Genomic DNA, 25,932 nt, shown 5'->3' on the forward strand with positions numbered 1-25,932 from the left:
CGACTCCAAATTGTCCATAGGTATGAATGTGAGTGTGAATGGTTGTTTGTCTATATGTGCCCTGGGATTGGCTGGCCACCAGTCCAGGGTGTACCCCGCCTCTCACCCGAAGACTTCTGGGATAGGCTCCAGCATCCCCCGCGACCCTTGTCAAAAATGAATGAATGAATGTTGAGCCCTTATATGGGAGCGCTTTGGTACAAGCTGAGTGGAACCAATCACGGTGAGTGGGCGTGACCAGAGGCGGGTCATGGGTGGAATAAATTTAAAAAGACCGTTTTGGAAACCCAAGGAAATACAGCTGGAATAGGTGCAGATTCTGGAAGGTCTAGAAAGCTTTCTGTGCTGGTTATTGTGTGTAGCTGCTCTATGGGAGTCCACAACTCAATACAAAGGGCAGTAAATGAGCATAACAGGTCCCCTTTAACTAAATTGCGACCTCAACATGTTGTCTAATGCGCTTTTCTTTTTAGTGTCTCTTACAGTATTATCCTGGGCAAAGTTACTGCGCTATTGTGTTTTCTCTTGACCTTATTTAGGAACAAAACATTCCAGCAGATGATGTCCTGTCTGTGCCCCCCTCCCCACCGACATTCCCCAGACACAACATTAGGTACACCTGTGCACTCTAATCCAAAGAGAGCTGCACAAACAATAATAACCATATTTTGATGCAATAAAACACAGCTAATGACCATATAGTGAAAACGAGTAGTTTGCACTGACATTTATATATGTATTTAGTTTATACATGCTTATATACAGTACATCACTTAACAAATGCCTATAGTTCATATGTGGAATCGTCTTGAATGATAACTATAAGTCAGGAGTACGAGTAAGAATGGTCACTACAAATACAGGATAAGGAAAATGTTTGTAAAAGTATCATATATTTGTTTGTTTTTTTATACTATAATGGTCCCTTGCTACACCAGGGTTCAAACATTGCACCCTCACTCAAAACAAATTGTTTCTATTCTTGGCCCAAATGAAAATTAAATTAATTTTCAATCCTAAAAGTGGCTAAGGGAACAAAAATACAACTATTAGGTATTCAGAAGACCATGTTTTATGTAGTGTAATATCTGCGATATTATGTGCGGCTTTAAGAGGTGTGGGGGTGTGACATCAGCTACTTGGTTAGCAGTGTGGAGAGTGCCAGTGACTGGCGTGAGTTGTGGCTGACAGCAGCTCGTGTGTGAAGGTTCACTGCACCAAAGCCGTAGTATACAGGATTAAATAGTAGTACACCACCCACCAAGCCACAAAGGTGTCTCATTTTCTACGATTTCAACTATATTGGATAATATAACTGACTATAGGGGTGTTACATCATGTCTTGAGGGCTCTAATGTACAAATAGGAAATCCTACTTCACGATAATTCATTTATATAGATTTATATTATATGATTATATGATATTTATATATAAATATAGAACTACGAGGGATGACTGTACGTCTACTGACTGTACTACTTCAAGAATGAATCACAATTTTTGGAAAGGAACCATTTAAAGGCCTGCAGACAGTATCCCAAACATCAATAATATAGTAGATATCTACTTCCCCAGGATCTGTTATGAGTTTAAAAATATATTACTAGTTTCTGAAAATGTTATGATGAATCGTATAAGTTGCCTAAAATGTGAAAAAGGTATGTAGACACTGAAAGAACAGCTACTGTATACTTTCCATTCAGATAAAACTCCTCTGCAGGTCTTTTGCTGATATGGTCCTCAGGGAGCGTGAGGAAGAGAAAGAGGAGGAGGAAGCAAAGAGGGGAGGAAAGGGCATGGCGGAAGGAGGAGGGGAGAGGCAGGGTGCGACAGAGATACTGGATGGCGTGTCTGAAAGGGAACCGAAGCTTGCTCTTTGCACATCCACCGCACTGGAAGCTTGGAAAAGCACTGATGGATGGCCCATTGGCTCTGGGGGGGAAAAAAAAAGTATTTCATAGAAGCATATTTAATCTTCAAAGGTTTCTTCCTCGTTGGAAACTATTGACATAAACTGTACACATCCTCTGTCTCTCTCACACGGCGCTATGTTTTCCTTTGCAATTTCTCATGTACCCCAAATCATTAAGTAAAATACCCTGGTGAACATCAGTTAAAAAGCACTGTACTGTAGAAAGTAATTTATTGCATCAAAAATAGCAAGAAAAGGGGAATTTACAATGGAAACACTTTAAAATGTAGTTTTTTTATCCAGAATAATTGTTGAGGTGCTCTAAAACGTTTCACCAGGAGTGTATATTATCCAGATGTTGGGTGTATTCTTACATTTTATGTATATAACTCTGGGTAAAATTGTTAATTTGTTAATACTTGGGTTGTTTATATTGTTTATTTTTTATATTGTGTATTTTGGGCGGCACGGTGGACGAGTGGTTAGCGCGTAGTTAGCGCGTAGACCTCACAGCTCGGAGACCAGGGTTCAATTCCACCCTCGGCCATCTCAGTGTGGAGTTTGCATGTTCTCCCCGTGCATGCGTGGGTTTTCTCCGGGTACTCCGGTTTCCTCCCACATTCTAAAAACATGCTAGGTTAATTGTCCATAGGTATGAATGTGAGTGTGAATGGTTGTTTGTCTATATGTGCCCTGTGATTGGCTGGCCACCAGTCCAGGGTGTACTCCGCCTATGGCCCAAAGACAGCTGGGATAGGCTCCAGCACCCCCTTGTGAGGAAAAGCGGTAGAAAATGAATTATTATTGTGTATTTTTATTTCTGTTCTCTTACCCAAGCAAATTTCCCCACTGAGGGACGAATAAAGGCATATCATATCTTATACTACTGATTGGTAAAATGTGTACTTGACACTCTACCTGTGCCGTCGTCAAGCTGGGTGTGCAGGTAAGGTTGCTTGTTGTAGAAGTTGTTGTAGATACAATACACAGCAGCCATCAGGGCGCACATCACACCGGCGGCAGCAATAAAAATGCCCACCTTGGCATGGTCTTGGTCTGCACGGGCATCTGTCGCGGTTAAGAGAATATCCGTGACAAACTAAAATTAAATTACGACTTGATATGTACTCACGTTTTGCATTTAGATGGCTGCTGTCCTGGTTTCTCAGTCGAACCGAAGCAGGGATTACTGCCGGGTCCTGATGGGTGTAGATGTCCCGCTTTGAGTGCAGCGAGATCTGGGAGCTGCTCAGCGGAAAGAGAAGCATCAGGAAGAGTGCAAACCGGTCCGTCATGAGGGTATAACCACAAGTGCACTGTAATGGAAAAATGTGTCATATTGGATATTAGTTTTCTCATCTGATGGACCAACCTGGTCCATTTTGATAAAGACCTGAAGGCCATATTTTCAACAAAACATGCACAAAATGTAAATGGTGTTTACCTGAAGTAGAAGCAGGTGTCGTTCCCAGTCTTGTCTGCCTCCGTATTCTTCTTCTTCACAAGACAACGTGCATCCAAGACAACCGAGCTCCCCAAACGCAGTCTTTCCACAAGGGACTCTGCATGTCACTCTACTTCCATACGCTCTAGAACCATATGAGAGGAAAGAAAAGGACATCTATGCAAGTTTAGCGGTTGAACAACACATCGCTTTCTGTTCATCACGCACCCTAAAGGTTTTATGCTAATACAGTATTAAAAATAATGCACCACTCCCTGGCTTCCACTTTCAGTGTGCACAATCTTAAGGGGATACAAACTGTTTACGAGTATCAGATATTTAACCATTGAAAAAAAGTGGAAATGCAAAACAGGTGTGCAAAGCACTGAAAAGATGGAGGACGACCTTGAAGAGTGATGCACACACAGACACAAAAAACAAAAGCACTAAAAAGGGCGAGGACATTTGCCAAAAGAAACACGACAGAAGTATAGAAGTATATTCAAGTTTTTACAAAAAATGTGCTGAAATTAGGTTTTAATAAAAAGAAATTTGATTTACAAAAAAAAAAAAAAACATTACACAGGGCAATTAAATTACTTTTCCTTGACAAAACATTTTTACAGACGGTATACAAACTTTGTTTTTCTAACTGTACATGACATAAACAGTCTCATTTAAAAAACCCGGTAAAGACCAGAAATTGAAATAAGATCTTAAAAACAGAAGCAACCATGTTTATCAACATAACAGAATATTGCAGCGACACAAAAACAAAGATATAAAACTATGGCAATGACCCCCTATTCCAGGTGCAGCAGCTTGAGAAAAATGAGGAAAAAGGTTTTGTTTTGTTTTTGTTTTTTTACAAACGGTAACTTCAGTTATGTTTATAGGCAAAATGAATTGATTTTAGTTCCAACATAAAATACTATATGATCCAGAATAGGCTCACTGTGCCGCACCTTGAAAACACCTGATCTAGTGTATTTACAATCAATTGACTGCCATACCGTAAATGCTGTGCATCATAATGACAAAATGTAAATAGATTCAATTTAGAATATTGCTTCATTGGCTTTTGAAATTACTTTTTCTTTTTAAAACAAGAAATGTAGAAAAAAAATGATTGAGAAGTTCATCATTGGCAAGAATCTCCATCTGCGTTGCAGTGGCTCAGTTCTGACGTGTCAGTCATCGGGGTTTCACACTTGCCCTCAGTGTTAACGATACTGTACTGACCAGGCTTATCATCGTCAGACAGTCTCCTCATTCTGTCCTGGAGAAGAGTGTAGATCAAGCCCAGAGGGACGGGCAACATGGCAAATATGATGAGCAAAGCTAAAACAGCCAGAGCCCACCCCGGGTATGGTACCCTGGTCTCAGAAGCCTGAATAAATATAAACAGAGCAAGAAAAAATAACTTTAAGGGAGGACGGATTCAATATATGGAATGTGTCATACCGTTTCTTCTGTCCACGCGAGGTAAGTTGGTGCTTCCATGCACATGCGAATGCTGGTGGCCACGAGGAGTCCCAACATGGCCAACAGACAAATATACTTCCACAGGTACTTGTAGATGACATTAGGGCGCCAGCCTAGCATTGCCTCGATGTCATCCAGGAATCTTTATAAACAAAGTGATGGATTATTCATATCAGTGATGCAGAACATCTCACCTCTATGGTATGAAAACACGAAATCCTCAATATGAGCATCATGTGGTGTTCGAGTACACATTGCTGATATACATAGAGTAGCTTTGCAATGTCAGACTATCAGTTGCATTTATGGTTCCTAAAAAAAAAAGAGTCAAAAATGTCACACCTGTTGATGGCGTGAATTCTTTTGACTTTTTAAAGACAAAAAAGTTGGTTCGTGGTTTTCTCCGGGTACTCCGGTTTCCTCCCACATTCCAAAAACATGCTAGGTACGTCCATAGGTATGAATGTGAGTGTGAATGGTTGTTTGTCTATATGTGCCCTGTGATTGGCTGGCCACCAGTCCAGGGTGTACCCCGCCTCTCGCCCGAAGACAGCTGGGATAGGCTCCAGCACCCCCCGCGATCCTCAGGCGCACGGTGTACAAGTGGTTAGCACACAGGCCTCACAGCTAGGAGACCCAAGTTCAATTCCACTCTCTGCCATCTCTGTGTGGAGTTTGCATGTTCTCCCCGTGCATGCGTGGGTTTTCTCCGGGTACTCCGGTTTCCTCCCACATTCCAAAAACATGCTAGGTTAATTAGCCACTCCAAATTGTCCATAGGTATGAATGTGAGTGTGAATGGTTGTTTGTCTATATGTGCCATGTGATTGGCTGGCGACCAGTCCAGGGTGTACCCCGCCTCTCGCTCGAGGACAGCTGGAGCCTATCCCAGCTAGAGCATTTTTCCCTGCCCGAAAATACGTAGTCCTCACCTGTCGGCTCCATACAGCCAAGACACACTGAAGGTCTCAAACACCACCACGATGATGAGAGGCAAGGTGGCTGAGTAATCGTCAAACATCATAACAAAGTAGTTGCCGCAGCGTTGAGTGAAGAGAAGGCCAATCAGAAACCCGATGACGCAGCTAAAAACTGGAAAAAGTACAAACAGGAAATGTTTGTGTTCTGTCAGCAACGATGAAGAAACAAAAAAAGCGGAGTTTACTTGTGAGTTTAGTCTTGTTGTTTGCCAGAGTCTTGAAGCGGTCGGTGAGCGGGGCGAGGATGCCTTCCATCGTGCCAAACATGGTGCTGAGGCCGAGGTTGAGCAGCATGAGGAAGAAGAGGGCTGACCAGAAAGGACTGCCAGGCAACAAAGAAATGGCCTCTGTGAAGGCGATAAAAGCGAGGCCAGTTCCCTCCACACCCTGAACACAAATACAACATTTAAATTCCACGTGTGAAAGACAAAGGAATCAAATCAGAAAATCCACTTTTAAATATCAACTTAACACCTTCTGCATCTCCTTTTCTAGGTTGCACTCAGTTAAATTGGCAGGGATATGGCTTCCATTTTGTTTGAACCAGCTCCTGTAGTCTTCGAGTTTAACAGAGCGGGGCTGAGTGTAGTCGAATGTTGGGATCATGTTGAAGTCCACAGAACCGATTTGGATCTGCTCAGACAGCAACTTCATGTTGCTAAGAAATGACAAAAAGAAACAAATTAGGGTAAATGTTTCAGACATGCTTAAGTAATTGCATTAAGAAACATGACGCGGAGTAGGAAGTAGTGGCCTCTATATAATTGTACACTTCCATGTGTATTACTGATAATTCACTCCCGCCATATTGTTTTCATGTCAACAGCTGCAATATTTTGTTCCCTGTCTTTTTGCCATTTTGTAATTTCCATTTTGTTTACTTCCTGGGTTAAACAGAGGAAGGAGGAAGTTAAAAAAAATGAATCTGTGACCAATGCATCAATATTTATCAATATAAAACATACGTACTGTACCTCGCTATACATTCCGAAGCTGCACGAAAGCCGAGCACAGCAAACACCACCAGCGTCGCCAGCACCGATGTGAGGAAGTTTATGAAGGAGACAGTGAAAGCATCACGGTGGCAGTTGTTGTTCTTGGGATTGTAGGAGGAGTAAGCGATAATGGACCCAAAGCCCAGGCCCAGAGCAAAGAAGACCTGCGTGGCTGCCTGCCGCCACACCTGAATGTCTGCCCAGATCTCCAGCTTTGCATCGGGCGATACAAAACAACAAGCGCGTCATGTGTATGATACCTTATATATAAATATTCATGTAAATATTTCGTCTGCCATTACCTTGGGATAGAACATGTGAGTGACACCTTCCAAGGCACCGTCAAGTAGAAATCCTTGCACAAGGAAGCAGAAAAGCACCAGGTAGGGAAAGATGGAAGAAAAATACATCACCTGGAAGGTTTTAAAAGGAGTAGTTAAATGACATTGAAGAAATAATACAGTATATTTACATATATATACAGTATATTCCTAAACAGATTACTACTAACCATGGCCTGTAACTCCACTAAATGTAATTGTGTCTTAACTACGCAAATGTAGGCATCTACCTTGACTGAGCTTTTGATGCCCCTGATCATTCCCAGGCACACAATGGTCCACGCCGCCAGAAGACATCCAATGATATATGGGTTGAAACTGCCCGTCTCGTTGATGGAGTCGGTGATATCCAATGCTTTACGGTACCAAAAATACGACGTAGGGGAGCTCGCTTCACATTCCTTAACTGTAACAAAAACCAAATGTGTTGATTTTGTTTAGGATTTAAGTCCATTTTCAGAACTGTGTGATTATTGGATTTACCTGTCACATTATTCCCCTGCTCCGGACACGTTGTCCAAGGTAAAGGGCTCTGAAAAGAGTTGCCAAGATAGAAGAGGCTCCATGCGAGGATGACGTTGTAATAGAGTGCCACAAAGAAGCACACCTGAGGATATTTCAGAATTATTATAAATTATCATATTGTGTAATTACATTAAAAAGACAGATTTGCTACAATGTGTTAAGTGTATCTGTGGGACTTTTTTTCTGGATATTTGTGACAGAATTATTGTAAATAAATGAAATATTTAAAATATCAATTACACTATACTGTTGTCCATCACTATATCACAGTTCCAACATCACTCCCCATAGGTATGAGTATGAATATGTGAATGACTATTTGTCTATATGTGCGCAGCGATTGGCTGGCAACCAGTCCAGAGTGCACACCGCCTCCCACCCGAAGTCAGCTGGGATAGGCTCCAGCATACCCCTGCGACTCTAATCAGTATTAGCGGCATAGAAAATGGATGAATGGAAATTTACCACACAGCTGGAGTAGCCGATTCCTACAAGCCTGGGAGAGATGTACTTCCACACTCCGATGCTTCCCTGTCGGATAGCCTGACCGGCTGCCAGCTCCAGAAAGAACAAGGGAGTGCCCACGGCCAGCATCAACACCACATACAGCAACAAAAACGACCCTGAGAATCCAAGATGAGTCCAAGATCAGTCTGATAGACAATTGGATACAATTCCACACACACACACCAAGTGATCACTCACCGCCCCCGTTCTGATGGCAATAATACGGAAACCTCCAGACGTTGCCAAGCCCGACGCTGAATCCCACCTGTGCCAAAAAGTACTCGATTTTACTGTTCCAACCAGCTCTTGCTGCAGGCTCAGAGGTGCTGTCATGATCATCTTGATGGTTGGCCTCTGCTTCAGGGAGCTGCTTCTCCATCTGTATAACAAAATAGAACAGAACAAGATGGCTGCTAATCACGGAACAACTTATTCAAGGAATTAAGCATCATCTTCATTTGTGTGAACCCTTTGGTGGGGTGGAGTGGTGTCCATCCATCCATTCTCCATACAGCTTTTGTTAGTAGCCTAATACAACGCTGAGACAAAACAATGTCTAAACATAAGAAGCACATTAGTCAATGGGAATGTGAGCCATTTCCCAGTATCCCTTATCAAGCTAAACCACAACGTGCCAGCTAAATCCGGAAGCATTGGAGTACAAACCAATACGTTCAGACATGTGCCAAACTTACCTTTTCAGGTGACGATGACAATGGTGTAAGGAAAAATAACACCGTAAATGAAGCAAAAAAAATTGAAAATATTGACGATATAATCGTGTTTCCTGTTAGGACTTTTGACAAGAAGGCGCACGTGCAGCTACCGTTTCAGACAGTCAAGCTAAAAGTCGTCTTCTGTGGACTTACCGCTACGGTAATATAATGACAGCATACATACACAACTGTAGAAACAATACATGTCGAATAAGATGACCATTTACCAGAAGGTCGATGGAACTCCCGCGTTCTTTAACTTCAAAATCTCATAACCTCACCCAGTTGCCTTTTTTTTTTTTTTTTACAACTGGCACACACTCCCCTCATGGAGTCATTGTTTGGATGCAGCACACCAAGAACGCCAACAGCACTTTCGTCACAAACAGAAGCGAGCTCAGAGTCGATGAAATGTGTTATATATTCACATATTAAAGAATATTTATGGATTAAATTTGTAGTAATTGGTGACAGTAGAATGTTCGAATTTAAACACTAAACCTCCATAACACGCTGAGTACTGGAAGGTAAACACCAATCTCTTACTACGTAACCAGGTAAGCAAATACATCATTAAATCACTGAAATACTTATTATATTCAAATCATCATAAAATATACTTTAAATACTAAAATATATAATAATATAATATAGTATAATAGAGTATTATATAGTATAATACTAAAATATACTAAATTTAAATAGTGTTTTGGCTACGTAAAGGAATGTTTTGAATGCTTGCGAGCTCCCTATTGGAAATGGTTTATACAACTTACGGTATTTTTATTTTATTTTTTATTTTATACTTATTTTTTCTTACTTATACGCCATTCCTTCAGTTTTTACATTACTTTGGCGTATCCGTAGAATACCACACGAGGTAAACGCTGTCTTTACGGAAGTTCTCATAAATCAATACAACCTGTATAAGGAAATAGTAGTCAGATTATATATATTTTTAAAAGTTGAAAGCCTATTTTTCTTTCAATTGGCAGTACCTATCTCTGTGGTCACATTGACATTACAGCTCTGTATCGTCAAACACTCTGCCACGTATGCCAGCGGTCACACAACGCACTAAGATGTGTGGACGTACTATTAATACTATTAACACACTGCATCGTCAATGCGCTTGGATTTAAACACATGCATTTAAATGTCATAAATACCTTGAATCAGGCTGAAGAAAGAATTGGAAAAAAAAAAGTTTTAAAAACAGTTAAGTGTTCCCTCTCCTTGCTGCCACTTCTCACAACTCCGCCTATAACTTCCACTGGTGGATAGTAGTGGAGGCTTGTTGTGAAAAGTGACACCTTTTACCATTTGGAAATTGCAGTTTTCTTTAAAAAAATGCACTTGAGTGCAGAAAATCAAATAATTGGAAATGGGGGTGCTGGTTACTGCATGTAGCATTTCAGAAGAATCCATAAATGACATGAATTTACCCCCCTGGGGGTTTAAATACTGAAGTACTGTGACATCATTGCCATAGAATGTTATGTAATGGGTACAGTACAATCCAAGTACTTTAACCATGTAAATACTGTCATGTGTTTGTCTTCAGCTTGACAAAAGTGTGTCAAAATGTGGTACAGTGGCACTATCGAGTGGCACCAAAATAAAATGATATTAAAGACATAAATGTACAAATACAATAATTTACTTCAAATAAATGACAATTAAATTGAATCATACCTTTGCTCTGTTCCTAACTATTAAGAAATATCACAAAAAGTAAATAGTTACTCACAGATAGCTGTAAAATATGCCCTTGGTGGGTTTGAATAGTTATTAGCCTGAAGAAAAAATATACAGATCTTTTTTATTGCATATTGCATAATCCATGAATGAGTGCCTCTCGGTATTGACACAAAATGAGTTTTGTTCTTTATTCATATTCGGGGGTTGCTGGAGCCTATCCCAGCAGCGAGAGGCGGGGTACACCCTGGACTGGTGGCCAGCCAATCACAGGGCACATATAGACAAACAACCATTCACACTCACATTCATACCTATGGACAATTTGGAGTGGCTAATTAACCTAGCATGTTTTTTTGGAATGTGGGAGGAAACCGGAGTACCCGGAAAAAAACCCACGCATGCACGGGGAGAACATGCAAACTCCACACAGAGATGGCCGAGGGTGGAATTGAACCCTGGTCTCCTAGCTGTGAGGTCTGCGCGCTAACCACTCGACCACTGTGCAGCCCTCTGATTATCTTATTATTTTGTTACATTACATTATTAGAGTTGGAAATGTCATGAACAATAATAATACATCTACTCATCCATTTTCGATGCGTATCCTCATCTAGGGTCGGGGGTATGCTGGAGCCTATCCCAGCTGTCTTTGGGCGAGAGGCGGGGGGGGGGGTGGTCTCCAGCCAATTGCAGGGCACATAGTATAGACAAACAAGCATTCACACTCACATTCATACCTATGGACAATTGAGACTCAACACATATATAGTAAATAAAATGCAGTTCATAGCCTTATGAAGTGTATTAAATGAAGGATAGCCTATAAAAAAATGCGAGCATGTACTGTATTCCCAGGCTCCACACTTCCCCCCCCAACTGTATTTCAACACAACAAAGACCGTGAGTGAGTTCACCTTTATTTCTAGTGTGGGCGGTGCAGGGCGGGACGGCACACTTCGCTAAAACATTCAAGGGCGTGTCCTATACCTGCAGTCACACGGGACCGGATCACACTTTAAAAACACTTCCATGCTTTTTAATATCTGGAATAAAGAATTTGAAGCTTGTCAACCTCGGTAAGTTGACCAAATATATGTTTTAAAGACTTACTTTTTGGATATAGAAACACGCGGTAACGCCATCATGGGAATCAACATGGAGATTTCTGTCCATATGTTCCATTTTAACGACACCACATTTAGTCCTATGAGGTCGGACGATTAAATGCATAGATAAATTGTTATTTTTTTTAGACATATTTTTGCCCCGAGTCTTTGTCAACTGGGGATTAGTTGAAATCAAACATCCTGGTGTCCCCACCCATACTTTACTTCAAACTAAATAAAATACATCTAAATAAATCTGCTTCAGTTAGCTAATGGTGTGTTTTTGTTAAAAAATAAATGTTAAAAAAAGGAATATCATGAGTATTTTGGGATATTTTCCACATTCAACCAACTTCACAAATTTTGGGCCCCTATCCACATGAAACTTGACAACGAGGGAAGTGGGAGTGATAGTGACAAGTGTGTGCGATACCAGCGATTCCAGTCGTGATGATCCCAGAAAGAGGATGATACTGTAGTGCCGTCAGACTGGTTGGGGCAGCTCATACATGGCAGGCTCATCCCTGGTTACTTAAGCACAAATGGAAGCAGAAATACATTGGGGAAAGGGTCAGCTCTGGGAAATGATGCCTCAAAAGTCAGGTAGAACATCCTTTGAAAGCATCATCATGGTTGGCGTGAGATTTCAGCTCTGTGAATTAAAAGTGTGAAGAACATAGAAAATGGATGGATGGATATTACGTCCTTATAGGGAAGATATGTTAAAGTTACAATTAACTTGGAAGCCAACCAGCATCACAGAAATGAACTTTGGTACCTTTTGGTATCGCTCAGTATGACGTAAACTGTTTCTAATCAATCAATCATAATTCATGACACTGACTTATCTTTTCATCTGCAGCGGATGACGTATCAGGATGACAAACATCAAGCGGTATTTTGTCAACGTGAGTGTGTACCCGCCACACACTTGCCAAGCGAGAGACTCTGTATGACAATGTATTTCCCTTGAGCAGCACTTGCTCACCTTCTCCCTCCAGAATGGAGAAGTGCAGAACGTGGAGGAGGCCCGGTCCCGCCTCCTCTTCCTGGCTGAAAGCAACAAGCTGTGGAGCCAACAGATGCTGCTGGATGTCGGCGCAGATGCTGTTTATCTGAGAGACATACAAACAAAGGTAAGGATGCGGAAGTTTGAATTAAACGTACGCAAGATTGACCGCGCGGCGTCACGCAGGAGGAGATAGAGAAGTACTCCTTCAACTCCATCTTCCGATGCGAGGCCGTTAACTCAGAGGAACTCTTCCCGTCCCTTCTGCTCCTGGTGAGCCAAAGCGTCAGTGAGAAGAAACCGGATATTCTCTACTTCAGCTGTGAGCCAGTGAAGGTAAGTTCTAACAGCGGGGGTCACCTCATAAACATCTAGTATCTTTTAAATTGAAAGGAGTTTCGCTTAATTGCAGGCGGAGCACATCTGTGACAACATTACACAGGCTGTTTCCAAATCCAACAGGACTAAACAGACCATTCAGGATCCAATCAGGTACAGTCAACATCCCGGAATTATCTCTGAATAACCCAGGGAATAGAATCAGCTGTCGGTGCTTTCTGCCATTACAGTAATATTGTAATATTGTAAGTTAGAATGAAATATATTTGAATCATTATTTGTATTTATAAGCACATTTAGGGTTTTTATTTCATTAAATGTATATTCATTCATTCATTTTCTACCGCTTATCCTGGAGCCTATCCCAGCTGTCTTGGGGCAAGAGGCGGGGTACACCCTGGACTGGTGGCCAGCCAATCACAGGGCACATATAGACAAACAACCATTCACACTCACATTCATACCTATGGACAATTTGGAGTGGCTAATTAACCTAGCATTTTTTTGGAATGTGGGAGGAAACCGGAGTACCCGGAGAAAACCCACGCATGCACGGGGAGAACATGCAAACTCCACACAGAGAGGGTGGAATTGAACCCTGGTCTCCTAGCTGTGAGGTCTGCATGCTAACCACACGACCGCCGTGCAGCCCTGAATAATAATGTAACTTGTATATTTTTTATTTGTGGAGTTTGCTTGTTCTCCCATTTTTTTTCCGGGTATTCCAGGTTCCTCCCACATTCCAAAAACATGCTAGGTTAATTAGCCACTCCAAATTGTCCATAGGTATGAATGTGAGTGTGAATGGTTGTTTGTTTATATGTGCTCTGTGATTGGCTGATGTACCCCGCCCCTCGCCCAAAGACAGCTGGGATAGGCTCCAGCATATCGGCGACCAAAGTGAGGATAAGCGGTGTAGAAAATTGATTGATATAATTGTTTGACGTCCATATTTTTAAGGCATTTATGGTAATTAGCTAATATTCTTCTAGCCCGTCGCTAAATAAGGTAGCCATAATAGCTACAACAAATGATCTTCAGAAAAGGTATTTTCATGATAATGTACCTAATGTTATGGCTACAAAATTATTCACCGAGGTCAGCTGACATCCAAACAAAGTACTAAGCCACCCCCTTGTTAACCAGTTTGTTTTCCACCTTTCACTGCCGCCATTATGCTGAATCAAAGTGGCGCCACAGTTGTGTGTGTGTGTGTTTGAGTGAAAGAGCAGTGTAAACAGCTGAGAAGAGATGAAACCTGTTCTACTGGTTTGCACATAACTTGAGAAGGTGTGACAGAAACAAGCTGGCCATTTTGGCAAACGGGACAAGGAGCACAGCGGCAGAATGTCCTCGGAATAGTGAGGGGGGGGGATCGTGTTTGGATACGGCTTACCTGCTTTTTCGGTGTTTTCAAGGAGCCGGGGAGGGAGCATTGGCAGGGTAAGGCAGGACACAGTACTTCCTGGTTGGAAGTCATTCAAGGAATGCTTGCAGGTGTTTGCAGCCATACAGCCAGAGGAGGCTAAACATGGACATGGACACCATCTTCTTGCTTTTGTGGCTTATATTTAACCGTTGTGCTTTGTTGTGTCTATTTACAGTCCAGTATATGCCCTGCTCTGTGTGTGTGTGTGTGTGTGTGTGTGTTGCGTTGACTAAAAGTGCCGAGTAAGCAGCCACTGCCACCACAATCATCAAGGTTACCGTTGCTGTTGAAAGTCCTTCTTTCCTTCCCAAAGGTATTCCCAGAGCGGTGCAGACATGATTGACCCCTATGGCATTCCAAATCCACCGATTCCACATGCTCCCAATCCCCCACCCACCAACCCGCCACCTTACCCTGGACCTAGAGGTACAAAAAAAACAAGCTATTTGTCTTTTAATTGTAAATTAAGAATACTAATAGTTTATCAATCATCTTACCAGCAAACGGAGGTCCAGATAAATCCTTACTCCAAGCCGAGAGAGAAGTGGTACACCTCCTTGTTCCGATCTTCTTAACCTATATAAGTCATACAACAAAGTGTTAAAAATTGCTCTTTTCCTTCAGGGCATCCTCAACCACTGTTTTGATGACATCGAGAGCTTCATGTCCAAGCTGCAGCAGACAGCCGAGGCCGCCACAGTGCTCAATCAGAGAAAGAAGAAGAAGAAAAGCAAAAAGAGTGCAGAAGGTAAAAAGAAGTGATAATAGATGCAAATAAAACGTGTATAATCATGTGTGTTATTTTCGTAAATAGAAGATATACTCACCATAAGGGCCAGGCCTCCACCCGAGGAGGAGTTCATCAATATCTTCCAGAAGTTCAGATATTGCTTCAGCCTGTTGGTTTGTATTCAAAAAGATCCATTTTACTCGTTTGCTGGAATAAAGCAGATATGTTTTTTTTTTTACTCCTAGGCTCGTTTAAAATCATCCATAGCCAATCCTTCATCAGAGGAGCTTGTTCATCATGTGTTCAAACCTCTGGATATGGTGAGTCCAAATCTTTTTAAACCAATTCTACACCTCGGGTTGCTATTATGGCTCACATTCAACAACAACAAAAAACCCAATATCGTGTTCTAAAATATTATTATCTAGTAATCACCTAATACTACCATATTTACACCAAAGGTATTCCATAAATAGAATAGACCTACATATTTTGGCGCTGTAGCCCTAACATTTACATAAGCCGACGTAGTTAGCGCCATGTTGTTGACGGAAGTAGCGTTAGCTCCTGGGCTAAATCAATGAGGTTTCGGAAATGTTTTATATTATCAAAAATACAGCAAGATACTGCAACTATTACATGTTATCATCAGTGTAGATTGATCATAACGTGTAATACACTGCCGAAACTTACATTGTTACAACCTACATTGCATTGATACACATACTTATGCTAGTTCTGTCAACAACACGTACGATGTCCGCTCTCCTTGGGATGGCTGTATCTTCCAGCACATTACGTGTTCTCCAGTCCTCGGGTACAAAATTCTGACGGCAAACCAGCATTTTGTTGAGTCTTTGTAGCCAAATTGAGAGCTAGGTATCCACTCTTCCGTCTGTGAATTATGCTAACACGAGCGATTAGTGATGCTTTTTCATGCTAGCTGCGACAATAATGTCTGTAGCTTAGTTAATATACAAGTCAGTTATGTAAATGGAACACTGTTGGCGGGTTTTTTTTTCGGTTTATTTGTGAGGGCTTTCGCGTCAAAATAGGTATTTCCCATAACATCCGTTGTTAGCTAGCTCATATTAAAGTAGTCCACGTGCGGCTTGTAAAGGCAGTTACAAAGCATAGTGGGTTAGTAAGTAGTATTTTGTCGGGAAAACTGCTGTTGGTCCCAAGTTGAGGGGATTATGCTCTGCTTCACAGGACATCACAGGAATCATGAATGAACCACAGCTCCACTGTGCCAGCAGCACTTAAGTAGCACTTAAATAACAATTATTTTGGTACACACTTGTGTTGCCAGCTATTTAGACAATAATGGATGTGTATTGACTCATTATCAGTGCATAGGAAATCTCCACTGTTATACAAGCTGCACACTGACTACTTTTAAGAGTATTGTCTTGAGAAGATATAACAAGCTTTCTGAAATGTGTGGGGGTGTGAGAAGCAAATTAAATGCAACTTTGTCAGACAAGGGCGTGTGTGAACAGTGGCGTTGTCTTATCTGGGTGTATCCAGATGGTGAAGACCACAGGGGGACCAGCACTCGGGGCCTCCATATCCAGCCCCGCCCTGACCACCGCTGCTGTCTCCCTGTTAAACGACAACCTGAATGTGGAGGAGAGGCAACTGTGGGTGTCACTCGGTCCCAACTGGACGCATTCTCGGTCAGTAGCGGTCAGCAACGGGCATTTCTGGGGGTTAGCAAAGGTCGTCCAGGGTGCTGCTGGGAAAATAAGACTTGTTTTATCACCTTGACATTGTTTTTTTCATGTAAAGTACAGTAAGTGAAGTAAAACTGTATATATGGTTACCATACATAAAAGTAATAGAAACAGCACTCGGTATGATGCAGTGCAAGCAAACAAAACCTTATTTAATAATAATAACATTCATGTTTTAACGTCTCTGCTCTCAGCTCCGAGCTCAAAGGCCCCATAGCTCCGTACACCCCCGTGTTCCTCGACGGCTGGCAGCCAGAGACGTTCAGGGCAGACGGGCAGGTTTGGGAGGATCCGGTCGAGTCACAGCACAAACATGAAGCCCTCCGAGTCAAACAAGAGGTATGGAATGCCGGATATGGGTTGCGCATTTTGAGCAATTAGTCAAAATATGACAACTGTGTAAAAAGTACAACACAAAAGCTAGTACATTTGAAGTTAGAGATTCTGCAATATTGTATAAATATTGTATTGGATACACGCGACCATAGAGAGGATAAGCGGCATAGAAAATTGATGGATGGATGTCTTAGTGTGTCTACTATATGCGGTAATGCAAGTGTAAAGGTGACTATAGGGGTGTTGTTTCATGTTCAGGGGACTCTAATACTGTTTAAAAACATATTTAGAAGGTGGATGGATGGAAATCATTTCCATGTTCCACTTTCTTTTGTCATAACAATCCCTGACTGTTGGATGGGGGGGAAAAAAACTTTATGCATTATGCAACATTAGATATATCCGTTTTGTGTGAATCAAAGAGTCGCCAATTAACATAAACCAGAGTACCCAGAAAAAAAATCTCACTTTTGCCAAATCAAATGAATTTTAACTCAAAATACCATCACTAATGGGACTTGTGTATGTGTCCTGGTGTTGGCAGCAGGAGCAACTGCAGCAACAGCAACAGCAGCAACAACCCCCGATTCCGAACAGTCACATCAATGATGAACCGTAGGTCCACTTGTAAAGAACTCATAATGATGCCCACTTGCATCATTATCAATGTGAGCACGCATCTCCTCTTCCTCAATACAGAGACAACACAGGACACGCCCCAGCACCGGAAAAAATCTACAGCTGCAGTTACGACTTCATCGCCAGGAACAGCACTGAGCTTTCCGTCCAACAAGGGGAGACCCTGGAGGTATACACGAGGCTGCTTTACTCACCGAAAGGTTCAATTTCCTGTCTGGGGGGTTCCATTTCCTGTTTGTGTGCCAGGTGCTCGAGTCATCCAAGCGCTGGTGGAAGTGTCGCAATCGCTTCAACCAGGTTGGCTTTGTTCCTTTCAACATCCTGGAGCCCATGGCCCACGTCGAGAGTCCCGTCAACACCAGGCCGCCTCAGGTGAGGCACACCACACGTGGCAAAAGAACATATATAAGCATGCTTGTTAAGAGTGTCATACCGGACTTCCTGAATGAAAAATATCCACTTGCTGCAGGCTCCGCCCGCACCCCCGCTTGCCAAGACTTTCACCACGGTGCCACCGAACCCACCTGCTGCACCTCAGAACCCCACTTTCCCGCGGCCGCACAGCGTGCCCACCTATAACCAGCACATACCTGCGGCAGAGGACAACGACAAAGGTACACAGTAGGGATGCTTGGTGGGATACATTGTGGTCATCATGCAGATGCTCAGTAGCTTGTGTACCTAATGAAGTGGACAAAGCACGGGAAGAGATGGTGTTTTGGACTTGAGGGAAGGATGTGTAGTGTATACTGTACTGTTTCCCTGATCTTTGCAGTCATGATGGTGAATGATGAGCTGCTCCAGAGGCTGACCAATGGGAAGGCCAACAGCAGCAAGCCTCTGGTCATCCCTCGATCCATGGAGACCTCCCTTCCTCTCGACTACCACTCTGCCCCAGAGGAGGTGATGGAGTGGCTGAGAGGGAAAGGCTTCAGTGAATCGTGAGTCTAACCTTTGACATTTTACAACCACGTGGAGTCACAATCAAAGTGAGTGAGTGGTCATTAAATGCAGGCACGGCAAAATCCTGCCAGAGGGCGCTGTTTTTCCTTTTTGTGTATTTTGCATTTATTGCATACAGAAATGGTGTGTACATTTGTGGTATTTGTGTGTTCCCTTTAGGACGGTGTCATGTTTGGGAGTCCTAACAGGTGCTCAGCTCTTCTCCCTCAACAAGGAGGAGCTCCGCAGAGTTATTCCACATGAAGGCGCAAGAGTTTACAGCCAGCTGGCGGTGCAGCGAGCGCTGCTGGAGGTGACTTTGTTGATGCATGATTCTTGTGGCCTCCGGCGCCATCCATTGGTCGTAAAACTGTACTCGTTTCCTGTCTGCAGGATGCTCGAAGGGCCACAGAGCTGGAAGCCGTCATGGAGAAACAGAAAATGAAGGTGGATCTTAAATTAGAGAGCAGCACTTTGTGAGATGTAGTATAATAGATGGACTATATAGTATTATATATAAACATATACATACCTGGAAAATGTGGGTGGAGATCATCTTGCAGCACTTCATTTTTGGCAGTGATGCAACTGTATTGAATACAGTAGGCTCTGTGCTAACTTATAAGTTGTTGTAAATTGTACTATTAACTTAATAGTAATATAAGACTTATTCAACAATGCCTCAACCAAATGAAGGCAAGAAACGACCAATATGCAATAAAGACTTTAATGTGGTTTAATTTACTTTTTTTCTCCCCCCCAATGGATCAGAGCGCAACAAGATGACACCCACACATTATATGTAAAGCAATGCACCTTTTACAATCTGTTTGCAATTCATTACAAAGCAGTTCAGTCTAGTGCGTCCGACAATCTTCACTTTCTGCTTCACATGTCAACTCAAATCTTATAAAGGTCGACAGTTGTATCTATTTTAAATCAACTTACAAAACATGATAAAACACTCGGAAACAGTTCCAACAAATGATCTTTAAACTAGACAAACACCCCTCCACAGAAACGGCCGTGGCTACTGACCGGCGACATAAAATCAGACTTGACTGAAAGAGAAAATATACCCGACATGCTGAGACTTTAAATCACTTCTTATCAGGGCTCCTAAGACTTTTGAAAGGGCATTGATCAAGCAGAGTACAGAAAGTTAAAAAAAAAAAAAAAAGTAAGATATGTGATCTACCGGGGGATAGTGTCTTTCATACTCGAGACACTCCAAATGTAAGTAGTATTCTGTATAATAAACAATTTTTAAAAAAGCACACCGAATAATGTTTCTCTATTGACGTTACTGATTAGTGGATAAAGAAAGTCCACCCAACCGTAGAGGTGGTAGAGGTGGTTACTGCAACCAGGCTGATGAGAGGTGGCTTCATACAATATTCATGTCAAATAAAAGCAAAAGAAAAGAAGAAAAGTCTATGGAGGACTATAAGGAATATTTTGTGGCTGGTAAATGGACAAATGGGTGAAGGACACACAGGGGTGTGCATGGTGTGTGTGTGTGTGTGTGTGTGGTGAGGATAAATGGGACAATGGGACCTCACAGGTTTTCTCTGTCGTCTGCCCTGCGAGAGTCCGACCTGCCGTTCATGCCGTCCCGCCGATCGCGCTCCCGTGACTTGTCTCTGGATGAGCGCTCGCGGTCTTTGGATGACCTGTTTTGAAAGACACACGGAGTGTTGATACTTTAACAACAGTTCCAATTTACAAATATTGAATGAACTTATATTATTATTTGACCACAATTTCATGATGCCAAACTCATCTGCCAACTTTTATACGTGAAACATTTAATGACGGGAACATGCTGCTGAAGATAACACAAAAAGAAATGTGTAGGGCCCCGCGATCCGTGGGGTCGGTCTCTGTTGGTGGAATGGTACGTGCTGCTCCCTATCAAGACAGAAGGTTGCAAGTTCCATCCCAACCCTGCATTTTTTTTTTTTTTACCTGATGACTTGAGGACACGTCTTGTGCTGGAAGACACAGCCATCCCAAGGAGAGCGGACATCTTTTAAGTGTTGTCGCTGTTATCTATGCCGCTAGTTGTTGACGGAGCTAGCATAAGTACTATGTGTATCAATGCGCCCTAGGAAAAGAAGTTTCGGTAGTGTTTTAAATCATCAAAATAAGGCAAGATGACGGCAAGATCTTTGACTAACTCGTTAAAACATATAGTTAGCAATACATCACATTGCAATTTTTATAATCTTGCCTTTTGGATACACATTTGTTCTGAAGTCTGCTTTTTGGTTTTCATTTTATACTGTTATTTTGCATCTAAAGTTTATCAACAAGTTTATCATGTAGTATTACTTTTTAAGACATTTTTCTGAAATGGAAAAAAACATCTTATATTTGGGTCATAATTGTTTATCAGATACTCATTTAAGGAGCCTTACTTTATAAACAGATTGATGAAATCTATCTATTATTCCAACATATTGTGATAGTGAGGATATTTATCATGGCGTGTACTTGTGTCTGGAGCTCTGCTCGTGGCTGTGACGGTGTCCTCGGCTGCGGGAGCCGGACCGGCTGCGATGTCGCCTCTTCCTCTCCCGGGAACGGGATCGTGAGCGGCGTTTGTCTCGCGATGAGGAACGTGAGCGGCGCCTCCTTCGGTCACGAGAACGAGACCTACAAAGAAAGCTGTGGTTTCAGCCCGGAGGGAACATTCAAGCAGGACCAATTGACCAAAAACAGGCCGAATGAAGTGTGGTACCTTTTATGCTCTCTGCTGCGGGACCTCGTCCTATGAGAAGAGTACATGATGTTGAAATAAACATAAACATACGCGCGCATACATGGTAGATATTGTAGTATGGGCATTCACCTTTTTTTCATCTTTTCCTCTTTCTCCCTTTCTTCCCGTCTCTTCAGGCGCTCCTGGTTGCGTTTCTCCTGCTTGTCCACAACAGTTTTCTAATGATGATAATAAGAAGTTTTGAAACCGTGAGGCGTGTCTTGTGTCTGGAGAGGCATATTGAGTTTTAATGCACACCTTTAGTTGGTCCAGTTTCTCTCTGATTTGGATGAAGCCGAGGTGGAGCTTTCCCCCGAAATGATCAGCCAAACGGCGATCGTTATCGTGGAGACCCAGATAAGCAGAGCACACCTCACAAACGCGCAATTTCTGCTGCTGGAAACTGGAGGCGGGCATAGAGTTTCTGTACTCCTCCTGCAAGAACAAAAGTCTGTTTATATAAAGTCAAAAGACTTCTGAGGAGGATGCTTAACGAAGTGAAGTGTGCGCGTCAGCCTCACCTCTGCATCCTTCTTCCGACTGCGGACCTTCTCCACTTCCTGCAGAACCTTCTGAGATTCGTCCACGTTGCCCTCGGCTCCGAGTTGTTCCGCCTTTGCAAGGAGCTTCCCGATTTCCTCGTTCAGCTCATGGACCTTCTCTGCCTGCGGCGTCACATGGTCTTATTTGTCACCCAGGAGAACAACAAAACAGGACACTGTGGAACTCGTATTTGATTTTAACAAACCTTTGCTGCCACTTCAGCACTTATCTCTTCTTGGGTCTCTGCTAGGCGTTTCTTCGCCAGCTCTGTCCTGCGGTCACAGTCGGCGATAAACGACTCCAAGTGATCCACCGCCTTTGGGGGTGCGGGGGACATCAAAGCCATTATAAGAGCAAGTTGTTCAGTCACTAGTTAGGCACGAGTGCGAGTTGCAAAATCACTTACATCAAGCTCAAAAAACAAGTCTTTCTCCTTCGAGGCGATTTCATAGTCGGCTCGGAGTGCCAGGTCATGAATCTTGGTGCACTCTCCCAGGTCCATGCGCTAAACACAAAACACAATCGTTTTCATTTGATCAATTAGTCGAGTGCGGTATGTACCACTATGAGACTGCATACAATCATAGGCCCACGTTCCACTGCCATTGAGACATTATTCACTGTAAAATTTCAATAATTAAACACCCTATACAAATTTTGCAGTATTCACGGATCCAGACTAAGTTTTTTTTTGTTTTTTACTAGCCACACAGTGGACCCCAAAATTTTTAAATTTATTATTAAAATTTATTATTAAAATTTTAGGGGTGTCATCAGAAACTTTGGGAGCAGACGCTGAAAAATTTTTAGGCACATATGGCATTCTGTGTACCTGTGTATTCTGTGTGGAAACGCGAGTGTAATGCCAGTACACCGTAATAGAAATGTAATACCAATTGCTTTTTAAAAAGGTACCCCACTTAAGAACAGCAATATTTCAGCTCCCCCCAACATTGCCACTTACAGTTCCCGACAAAATGTCGTGTGGACAGCAGTTGAGCAGGTGGCTTTTGCAGACTCTGTCATCCGTAAATTTGACCCTCTGCCGCGTTTCATCCCCTGAAATAGTCCAAAAAGACATCCAATTAGACATATTTGTCAGTGGGGTGTCAGACTTTTGACATATCTGACTGCCACTGCATAATACATGATTGTGTCGTATATGTGTCACAATAACTGCATTCAAACAATTTGAGCCCATTGTTAAAAAAAAAAATCTTGTTGGTCATTAGCATGTGAAAAGAACTTTACTAGATGAACTGCCTCTCTGTGTAAGTGAGAAGCTGAAGGCTCTGCATGGCCTCATTGTATGATGCTTGCTGCTATTTCTGGTGGCAAACTTACCCGGGCCTCAATGTCAATACAACACTAACAGAGCCTCAACTGTCGGTTTGTCTTGTTTTATGGATGAATGTCCACCTTCCCGTATAGCGCCTGAGATACAGGTACGTGTGCAAATGGGCTTAATTTTTTTTTTTTTTACACATAACATTTCAACACATAGGTGTCATCATTTGTTCCAGCCAAGCCATTTACAGACATGATACATTGACAAAAAAAAAAAAAAAGCAAAAGTAGGTTTATACACACTGCGATCTCCACCACATACTGTACCCTTCTGCATCTTCAAGCCCTCAGCTGCAGAATTTTAAACCCGCTGTGGGAAAGTAAAAATGGGAACAGTTTTCCTGCCAAACCTGTGGTAAGAAGTTGGGAGTCATACAAGAGTCAGATCGAAAATTATGTGTGTAAGTGTTTGTCTCGTCTGAAAATTGCCTGTAGGAAAAAAAAAGAAAAAGACTAGTATGCTGAGATGTGTCTTGTGTTCATTCAGCGCGACCAGGCGTCTTAGCTCAAGCAGCTTAGCACTACTCCAAATTGTATTTGCCATTCAAGAAATTACCAATGTGTATGTCTTAAAATTAAAAAAAAAAACAGGCTACACTTACTTCCGAAAGGCAAACATGTACTGCTTGGATATTCATCATAACAGCTTTAAAAATTATGTGTGACTCACGGCTCGATGAACATGAGGCTTTTCTGCAACTCCTTTGCAGATTGATGTAGGCTGGCAAAGATACACTGAACCTTAATGAATAAAATAAAGGGGCCACAATTGTTCAGTTTGTATGCAACATATGCATGGGAAGAATGTGCTGATTATCACATCACACATACATACACCCACAAACTCACTCACGCATATTGTACGGATGATCCACTAGAAATTAATTTAAGATGAACCTTTTTTTTTTTTAATTTTCCCTACCTAACAAATTTGTATGTTGTTTGTATCCGAATGACTGTAAACCGTAGCATAAATCGCCTTAATTTTCACACCAATTTCATACACGGGTGATTCTGTTCAAAGGGGTACCAAGCGAGGGTGTCGTCACTTTGAGGTGCATATATTATAACACAATAATTAAAGGAGACAGGAGTGTTGCAATGCAAGCCCTGTGGTAACAGCAGACAGTGGGCAAACTGACAAACCTCATTATCTGAAACACTGGCATCAATTAAATTCGAGAATACAACATTCTAGCAACATTTATAGGTCAGTCATATCATTTTTCGTTGGATACAACTAATCCGGCAGTGTGTCTACCCGTCAAAAAACAAAACAAAAACAAATCCCAAGAAACTTCCTGTAGTGACCGTAGTATTAGTCACATCGGCACAACCTAATCGGATAGAGTTGCTCTTTCATGCAACAGTGAGCTTTTACACAAACAACAGAAGCTGTAAATGTATTGTCATAGCAATGGAAAACATGTACTTCAAAAAATACATATAAGTTAATGCAAATAAATGTATCTAGTGTGGCAACTTATTAATACACCACGTATACTGTGCAAATAAATGTATCAAGTGTTTATGTGAATGTCCTCCCCATTGAGATGTTTATTAATCATATAGTATAATATGGTATGAGAATAGGATTTACATAAACAAGTCATTTGCGTTTACTCGAAATGATGGAATTGTGTAAAGCTAATAACACGTCACTTAAATGAGATGGTACGATGAAAACGTCAAAACGTAATAATTTTAAACATTTTGTTTCAAAGACAAATTGGTGTTTGTCATAACTTCAGGAAGGTATGTGTGGTTTATCGACAAGTGTCGAGTGTCGTTTGGTTCCATGATATACTCGCACTGTTAGCTGATTGCTAACTATGGCTAAAATGGAAATAACATGACTTATACCAAGACGGAGATACATTGTTTGAATTGAAATATCGCCATTATGGATACAAACATCAAACTCTGGAGTTATTTTCAATTATACCACACGCAAATATATTAATTCAGCCCTCAGAAATATATGTCCATTCATGCAGGCCTGTCCATCACACGCCAACACAAGCCTGTCTCACCACTGGCTCCATCTTGGCTAACGAGCTAGCTCAAGCTAGCATGCAACAGAAAACTCACCATCCCTCGCTGTTCCCATGAGCTGGTCGAGCAAAGCTCTCATTTGAGCTTGGGCGGACATAGTCGTGGCTGTCCCTTCGCGCTGTATAAAAAGAAGGCAACAGGGATTGGTGTTGGTTGTTATTTTTTTGTTTTTAAAATACTCGTTCCTCCGGGCATCGCCGCTTCGAGACGTTCGTTAGTCGTCTTTTTTGTTAGGGGAAGTTACGTCGAACCCCGTTGTCTCAATGTTCCGCTTAGAGACCTTACAGGGACCGCGAGCTTTGTGGAATTGACCAATCACAATGCTGTAGAGTAAGCGTATGATCCAATCA

At 42.0% G+C, this 25,932-nt stretch overlaps 3 protein-coding genes across 12 annotated transcripts; 1 reads left to right on the forward strand and 2 right to left on the reverse strand.

Annotated features, from left to right (window-relative positions):
• Window positions 1–8: 8 nt before the first annotated feature.
• LOC131109424 (sodium-dependent neutral amino acid transporter B(0)AT2-like) lies at window positions 9–10,603 on the reverse strand. 5 transcript variants are annotated; one of them, XM_058061398.1, is made up of 15 exons: window positions 10,076–10,603; window positions 8,389–8,569; window positions 8,149–8,306; window positions 7,642–7,765; window positions 7,389–7,564; window positions 7,120–7,230; window positions 6,797–7,029; window positions 6,297–6,480; window positions 6,008–6,209; window positions 5,775–5,934; window positions 4,822–4,984; window positions 3,358–4,747; window positions 3,046–3,229; window positions 2,832–2,981; window positions 9–1,933 (listed from the first exon to the last, which is right to left on the reverse strand). In XM_058061398.1, exons 2-12 carry the CDS (start codon window positions 8,567–8,569, stop codon window positions 4,499–4,501), a joined length of 1,941 nt encoding a protein of 646 aa, XP_057917381.1. In that variant the 5' UTR covers window positions 10,076–10,603; the 3' UTR covers window positions 9–1,933; window positions 2,832–2,981; window positions 3,046–3,229; window positions 3,358–4,498. The 5 variants fall into 5 exon arrangements, with proteins under 5 accessions (XP_057917381.1, XP_057917382.1, XP_057917378.1 ...); XM_058061399.1 differs by lacking the exon at window positions 10,076–10,603 and adding an exon at window positions 9,905–9,981; XM_058061395.1 differs by lacking the exon at window positions 10,076–10,603 and adding an exon at window positions 9,134–9,264 and having other exon boundaries at window positions 3,046–3,158.
• On the forward strand, window positions 9,049–19,608 carry LOC131109423 (epidermal growth factor receptor kinase substrate 8-like protein 1). Of its 3 annotated transcripts, none has more exons than XM_058061392.1 (19): window positions 9,049–9,066; window positions 12,576–12,621; window positions 12,691–12,849; window positions 12,909–13,058; window positions 13,135–13,214; window positions 14,804–14,916; window positions 14,991–15,037; window positions 15,115–15,238; window positions 15,305–15,393; window positions 15,466–15,540; window positions 16,751–16,899; window positions 17,151–17,295; window positions 17,837–17,907; window positions 17,992–18,100; window positions 18,178–18,303; window positions 18,401–18,545; window positions 18,707–18,872; window positions 19,054–19,186; window positions 19,267–19,608. In XM_058061392.1, the coding sequence occupies exons 2-19, from the start codon at window positions 12,592–12,594 to the stop codon at window positions 19,351–19,353; spliced, it is 1,998 nt and encodes a 665-aa protein (XP_057917375.1). In that variant the 5' UTR covers window positions 9,049–9,066; window positions 12,576–12,591; the 3' UTR covers window positions 19,354–19,608. The 3 variants fall into 3 exon arrangements, with proteins under 3 accessions (XP_057917375.1, XP_057917374.1, XP_057917376.1); XM_058061391.1 differs by lacking the exon at window positions 9,049–9,066 and adding an exon at window positions 11,584–11,683; XM_058061393.1 differs by lacking the exon at window positions 9,049–9,066 and adding an exon at window positions 11,584–11,683 and having other exon boundaries at window positions 17,840–17,907.
• Window positions 19,587–25,851, reverse strand: luc7l (LUC7-like (S. cerevisiae)). Of its 4 annotated transcripts, none has more exons than XM_058061408.1 (11): window positions 25,619–25,785; window positions 24,198–24,268; window positions 23,145–23,239; window positions 22,587–22,685; window positions 22,386–22,496; window positions 22,159–22,302; window positions 21,896–22,072; window positions 21,728–21,816; window positions 21,617–21,646; window positions 21,370–21,531; window positions 19,587–20,546 (listed from the first exon to the last, which is right to left on the reverse strand). In XM_058061408.1, exons 4-11 carry the CDS (start codon window positions 22,680–22,682, stop codon window positions 20,432–20,434), a joined length of 924 nt encoding a protein of 307 aa, XP_057917391.1. In that variant the 5' UTR covers window positions 22,683–22,685; window positions 23,145–23,239; window positions 24,198–24,268; window positions 25,619–25,785; the 3' UTR covers window positions 19,587–20,431. The 4 variants fall into 4 exon arrangements, with proteins under 4 accessions (XP_057917391.1, XP_057917389.1, XP_057917390.1 ...); XM_058061406.1 differs by having other exon boundaries at window positions 23,145–23,877; XM_058061407.1 differs by lacking the exon at window positions 24,198–24,268 and having other exon boundaries at window positions 25,619–25,851.
• Between the last annotated feature and the right edge of the window lie 81 nt (window positions 25,852–25,932).

This window comes from Doryrhamphus excisus, chromosome 22 (genome assembly GCF_030265055.1).
Source record: "Doryrhamphus excisus isolate RoL2022-K1 chromosome 22, RoL_Dexc_1.0, whole genome shotgun sequence".
Lineage (NCBI taxonomy): Eukaryota > Metazoa > Chordata > Actinopteri > Syngnathiformes > Syngnathidae > Doryrhamphus > Doryrhamphus excisus.